Source organism: Cyprinodon variegatus, unplaced genomic scaffold, assembly GCF_000732505.1.
Source record: "Cyprinodon variegatus isolate N-32 unplaced genomic scaffold, C_variegatus-1.0 Scaffold171, whole genome shotgun sequence".
Classification (NCBI taxonomy): Eukaryota; Metazoa; Chordata; class Actinopteri; order Cyprinodontiformes; family Cyprinodontidae; genus Cyprinodon; species Cyprinodon variegatus.
Window position 1 is genome coordinate 950,487 of NW_015150624.1, and position 6,934 is coordinate 957,420.

The 6,934-nt window shown below is 38.9% G+C and overlaps 1 protein-coding gene across 1 annotated transcript in view; it reads left to right on the forward strand.

The window, feature by feature from the left end:
* Nucleotides 1-1,115: 1,115 nt before the first annotated feature.
* LOC107087032 (NACHT, LRR and PYD domains-containing protein 12-like) overlaps nucleotides 1,116-6,934 on the forward strand; it is an 18,680-nt gene continuing 12,861 nt past the window's right edge. Inside the window, exons 1-4 of the mRNA XM_015378366.1 lie at nucleotides 1,116-1,210; nucleotides 1,909-1,964; nucleotides 2,195-2,479; nucleotides 6,763-6,929. Coding sequence (XP_015233852.1) covers nucleotides 1,916-1,964; nucleotides 2,195-2,479; nucleotides 6,763-6,929 — 501 coding nt within the window. The 5' untranslated portion in view covers nucleotides 1,116-1,210; nucleotides 1,909-1,915. The remainder of the gene's footprint in view (nucleotides 1,211-1,908; nucleotides 1,965-2,194; nucleotides 2,480-6,762; nucleotides 6,930-6,934) is intronic.

Below are 6,934 nucleotides of genomic sequence, written 5' to 3' on the forward strand. Positions count from 1 at the left end.
AAACCAGTCTGTCTTATCAAGGAAGAACCCTGGAGAATCAAACCTGTCAGCCCTCAGCCTGCCGCCAGCCTCTGGACCCTCCAGGTTTCCCCCTCAGTTGCTCTGCTCAAACCTCAGAACAGGTACAAACCTGCGCTCACTCAACCAGCAAGATTACCAGGACTTCTGCTAACCATTCTGTCCCCCTGTGCAGTGAAAACCTGTCGTGACCAGTCCTGGATCAGATTTTCCCAGAACCTGTTCAGTGTTTAACCTGTGTGTTTCATAATAAACCTTTGCACTTTTTCCCCTGTCTCAGAGTGTGTTCTGCATGTGGGCTAGTAACTTAATACCCATCATGACAAATTTTAGATGGGGGGGCTTCCTGAAATTAGTTTTTGGAACTTAGGATGTCTGTAATAATTATATAATGGAGCTATAAAAAAGACCTACCAAAGTTAAAGTACAAAATTTTGCAATTGTAAAATTCAAAAAAAAAAAATAAAATAAAGAAATCACAAAATAAAGGTACTTAATTACAGTAATGTGAGGAAATTTCACCCCTTTTGTAAAGCAAAGTATTGCATTCAACCCACCTACAAGAAGAACTTTACAGAACATATCAGTAAATCTGAGAAGGAGGAATCAACAACCTTAACCTGAAGAGGCAATTGCAGAAAATATGAGATGGAGGAAGAAACGGAAGATTGTTTTATTTCATCAAAAGACAGCAGGAGGAACTGAGAACTGGAGGGAGGAGCAGAAAGGAGGAAGAATTCATGAAAAGAATGAGATTAATTAGAAATGTTCTGATTTTTAGTAAAAAAAAATTGACAATACTGTTACTTAGAGATAAAATAGAGGAACCGTCCCATGATAGAAACAATATTTAGTGCAGCAGTTTTCAAGGTGTCTAATATATCTACATTATGTAAAAAAAAATTAAATCAGCACTCCAGAAAAATTTCACCTAATTAACAAAGGCAATCATTGTGTCTCCTTGAGGATAAATGTGTCCATTAAATAACCAGAATGTTGGTCATTGTCCTTAAGAATATGTTTAGTAACCGTCAGAGATTAACCCACTTCCTGTAAATGAGGACAGGATGGGCTGAGTGCTTCCTCTTTCTCATCTTACACAGAAGCAGGTATAGAAGAGGAAAACAAAGCTCAGGATATCTTTGTTTTGGAAGATCAGGTGGATTAAACTGCTTTTTGACAGATATTCAAGGTAAATTCAAATTTGAATCTAGCTTTACTGTTATTTAGTGAGTTTTTCTATCTGTGAGGAGAAAGAAACATGAACTCTGATTGGTTCTCTGCTCACACAGAGGGTTAATTCAGCTTGGTGTCTCCAGCTCTTTTTAGTTTCAGCAGCAATAAATGTGTTGATTAATTGTGGTTCTATAGAATCTCTGATCTGTTAAAACAGAGGTTGCTGTGGTGGTTTGTGTTCAGATTTTTGCTCAAACTGGGAACTTTTTGTTATCTGTAAACTGCTTCATAACAAATGAAAAGCAGGAGGGAGCAGCAATTTGCATGATCTTAATGCTTGGCTGCCAAATGCACCAATTAATTGAGAATGCATGAATGTTTTTGTAAAAAAATAAATAAAATAAAAAATTCTGCCAATATCAACCCAAAATATAGGTCAGCCAATGTATAGGTCTATATTTCACCAGGACCTGAGCTGCTCTGGAACTAGGAACTTACCATACTAAAATCTTAATGGCAACATGAAGTTGGCTAAAATAGCTTACACTGTGGCACATCAGGCCCTGATCTAAAGAGACCTAAGAACGGGTGGGAAACAAAGGTTTTATTTCAGAAGTTTTAGTTTTTATTCTAAATTAATGGGAATAAAGAAAAGCATATTTTTTAAAGAAAGCCTTAAACATGATTAATTCATATTAATTTTATCCTTTTCAGGGAAAAGATGGAGAAACTTTCAGAGGAGGGGCAGCAAGAAGTCCAGCAGAATTGGGGTAAGTGATCAGAGCTGAAACAGTTCTAATTATACTGTTCTTACCTGAAATTAGGTTTTATCAGGTTATTGACATGCAATGAGATTGATTTAGTAGCTGATATTGAACAAACCATGACTTTATTTACCTGTAAGTCATTATTTACTCAGGCTGTTTGGGGCAACGGGTTTATGTGCTCTTTATCTCTCCCTTCAGCTTAAATAAATCCTTTCTCTGATTTCTGCATGCAGTGAAAAAGCTGTTTGATGTTCGCCCTGAGCTTGTGAAGAGGGTTTCTTTAGAAGTCCTCATTCAGCTCCTTGATGGCCTTCGAACAGATTGTGTTTTTAATACTTTGGAGAAACAGGGAATACTTGAAGAGAACGCAGCCACAGCAAACAAGGCCCGCTGCATTATAGATGATGTGATAAAGAAAGGAGAGGAGGCCTGCAGAAAGATGATCCAACGTCTTCAGCTCATAGATCCTACACTATCATATCAGCTGGGTTTGTCCTCTTATTCTTCTGTTCAGCCACGTGAGTCCAAACAAATTCCATTTTGCTGTTTTCTTAGCAGAGCCTAATGTCTTTTTTCCCAATTCTAAATGCAGATTGAATCTGTCTGGTCAAATTTCACGAGATCAACTAACACCTGTATTTATTTTAAGAAAAAAGTTAAAAATTCTGAGATATATATTCTGTTTTGTGTAATGGATAAGGGCTAGGCAATCTGACTGAAGCTACCAAAGCAGTATCAGAGAAATGTTCTTTAAGGAGCCTAAAATGTTAATGAAAACAAGAGGTAGTAATTTCAAGTTATGTGGATGTAGTTCTGTGCAATTTCAGAAAAACAAAACAGCAAAAAGTAAGAACAAATGGATTGAGTCAAAATGCTGGTTACATTTGTAAAATAAAATTACTTACATTTTTGCAGGTTGTGACGGACAAACAATGAAGAGTTACTTCAAACAGAAATTAATCCCTAAAAATGAACTCCCAATAGCAAGAACATGCATATTCCAGTCATTAGTTTGGTTTCAGGAAGCGCCACAGTGCAGTCACAGCAAATACAAAATGTTGTAAATAACATGATTGAAGTCTTAGATGATAATCATTACTGTGCAGCAAATTTTATTAACCTAAGGCATCTGATTATGGAGGACCAGCTTTACCATATTTAAAATAAATATAGAAATAAATAAATGCTCAATAAATAAATAAGCATACAATTAATTGCCCCCAAAAATCCAATAAACAAATAAATGTAGGTAGAAATTTAATTATACAGTGAGACATAAAAGTATATATCTCTTTCAATTAGCTTCTTTATTTATTTGCTTTTGTAGTAATTACCTTATTTATTTATTGTCAATTAGAATCTTCAACTTTATTTATTAATTACTAATTTTTTAAGTATTTATGTGCATGTTATATTTTTGTCTGTTTTATTCTTCATTTGAGGTTTTTTTACCCTATTTATTTATTCAATACTATTTATTTCTGCCTGTCGTTTTTACGTTTCTGCTGACATTTCTGCCTCATTATGCAAATGAGGAGGATTGTGTCTTAGAGGCTCAATTTCTGCCCATTGGTTGGTTAGCATTTTACTGCATCGGTCGAATCTACAGGAGGAAAGGAGAGTCTGAAATCACTGGCCGTTTCTCAATTTATAAGAATGTGAGTACGGTCTTGTGTCCTTGCCAAGTATGTTCTTGAACAGAACACAGGAAAGTACGGACTTTCCGAGGAAATGTAGAAACAACAGGCAGAAAAAAATTAAGTTCAATTCAATTCAGTTCATACATATAATGCAACACATGTCATTTCCACACACTTTACAGTTCACCAGATCATACAGTCAAATTGATTCAAAGTTTTCTATCTAAGAAAACCAGCTGATTGCGTCGGCTCATTGACTCTTCAGCGATCCCACACATTAAGCATGCTTGCAGCGACAGTGGAGAGGAAAAACTCCCTTATAACAGGAAGAAATCTCCAGCAGAACCAGGCTCAGTGTGAGCGGCCATGTGCCGAGGCTGCCTGGGGTTCAAGGAGACAGAAGCAGAGATACAAAAAGCAGCCATAAAAGGCGGCCCCATCCAGGAAACACACAGCCAGGCAGACGAGCTCTGAGCCAGCTCCCATGTCAGTGGATGAAGAGAGCACATCCATTTAGTCACAGTCAGAGAAACAGGACTACACTGAAAAACAGGCCGATCTCCAACCTCTATAAACAAAGTTGTTCATGGCAGCAGCGCAGCTGATATTTCTCTCCAGGATGATCAGTTCTGGTCGCTCAGACCTTGCGGACGTGTCAAGCATAAATCGAGCTTTAGGTGGTTATTAAAACTGGGGCACAACCCACCACCAGCATGGGAAGACCCACTCTGGTGATGATCTCATCCCCAAGATCCTATGTGTGTGGTAGTGTGACAGAGCAGGTTAAGGGACGCATCAGAGATGGGTAGCAAAGAACGGAGGAACAGGGTTCTCCAAGGAGCCAGCTCCCCTTCCAACCCTGATAGGCACCCTTAGGACAGGGACAGGGCACAGAGGTCATAGAACCGTCCAACCCAGAGGCAGCAATAGGGGTCCAGAGCCGGTCCTTGAGCTGCACCATCCCGAGCAAAGTTTAATGCCAGGCCACCACCACCCCCCACCACATGGGGAGGTCTAACCACCCCTGCATTCAGCCAGCTTTCAGAACACAAAAAACCAGCACACACAGGATGCATGACCCCCTGATGAGGGATTCTAACTCCTTAGCTGCATTGAACCGGCAATTTACCACTTATTAAATCAAGATCCTTGCTATCTTTGGCTATATCCTCAGAGGGGAATGCCTTCAGCACTTCCACTTTGTTGGAAGCATTTTCTGTGTTCTCTGCAGGACATCAATGGCCTCAATAGTAGCTTCGAAAGACTTAAATGTGTGGTATACACTAAGGTCTTGCTCTATGAAGTTTCATGCATCAGTTCCATATCTGCTTTCAGTCTCTTTTGCTGCCATTCTCAGCCCATAGATGGGCTCTTGGGAAGGGACTGTTTCTGAAGACATGCTCCCTCATGCAATAGTCTACTATGTCTTTGGTAAGACCCATCTTAAAAGAATCCCAACATTATTCTAAAAAAAAGATTATGTCTTCAACAGAATGAGCAAGCTTGTTGTCTTTTATTGGTGCAAAAAAATACAGTCTCTCTCTAAATTCTCAGCTGTGGCTTTTTAATAAGAGGGAACAGATGACAGCTGATTGTAAATGGCTTTGGCCTGTACCAAAGTAAAGTCATCTTTACAGGGAACTGGGCGCTACAGGGAGGGAGATAACTTAGGTGACCATTGTTTATACATGAGTTTTCAAGGTCTTCACTTCACTTAGCTCATTTAATTCAATTAAATCCTGTTTGTGTTCAACAGAATTGTGTTCAATTGTTTATATTCAACAACTAGCTCTAGGTAGAGCTTCTGTACAAAGGGGTCATTGTGTCTGCCGATAATTTTTTCCTTACTTTTTGAGCTCTTGAAAATGTTTTGCCCTATCAGCAACAATATAACAATATATCTGCACTTGGATTAAAGGGTGGTATTTCAGCAGCTCTGTGTTGTCAACACTGCTGACAACACAGCACATTTCACCATTTACCATGACAATGGTGAAAGGTAGCTTCCGCAGTGGGTACTTTTATTTTTTTCCAGCTTTTATTTCATTACACTGGTACAAGTAAAGAGCAGCAAAATGAACTCTCTCTATTTAACCCATCCCCTTGGGGAGCAGTGGGCTGCCATTGTACGTTACCCGGGTAGCAGTGTGGGGTTGAGGGTCTTTGCTCAGGGACCCAGAGTGGTAGTCTGTGCGAATGGGTTTCAAACTCAAGACCTCAGGACTCAAAGCTCTAAGCCCTAACCATTCGGCTGCCATTCCCAACAGGGAGGTATATCTTCCCTGTTGTCAGGATTGGGCGAAAGAAGGTTTTGAAAACTAATTTTCCATCTAATGACTTGACAACTGCTCTTCTGCCAGTCACTTGTGTTATACCACTACAGGTTTTCAGAATTTCAGGTATGTCAAAAAATGTATCATGCTAGAGAATGGTTACTTTGATAACCACTTATGGCATAACTGCTTCTGATGGTGTCCCCCTGATCTTTCGGATATACGTAAACCAGCCAAATCTTTGAATAGGATTTCCCTGTGATTTCGTTCACATACCTCTGTTCACATGGCATCAACATCTGAACCCTGTGTATTTGATTACTCCTCACCTTTCTCTCTTAGACACAAGACAGGGTTTAAACACCTATGGTGCTGGGCCAGTGTGAAGAGCTGCCATGTTGCTGGCTGTCACAATCTTCACATGCATTTTGCATATTGCTGTTGCCGTTGGAAACAAAGAGTATAAACCACATTAAACATTTATCTCTATAATAAACTGCATAAATATTTATGGTATTACTTGTATTAACACTAGATGATGCCTACAGATAGAACAATGTAAACAGCAGTAGTAGAACTACAACGTGTTTATGGTCGATGTGAATGATCTGATTATCAGACTATTAAATGTGGGAATCCATAGTGCTAGCAGAAAAAGATGGCCCCAACATTAAGAGCTTTTCTAGTGCATTTTTCTTTTTCTTTTTACAACCCTACACACTCTGTGCATGATAACCCTAGTTAGAGTCAGGAAATATCTCTTATGTTTGACACCTGTATATAAAAAACAATATTTCTTCCGTAGAAATAGAAAGACCCCCAAGAGAATGACAGAAATTGTTTTAATTATTTTTGTCTTTCTGAAATGCCCCTTTTTTCCTCATTCAGATGTCAATGATCAATGTCACCATGACCTTAAAGTGTCTCTGAAGTCAAAGTTTGAATGTGTCTATGAAGGCATTGCTAAAGCTGGAGAGAAAACCTTTATGGATAAAATCTACACAGAGCTCTACATCACAAAGGGAAAGACTACAAACGTCAATGATGAACATGAGGTCAG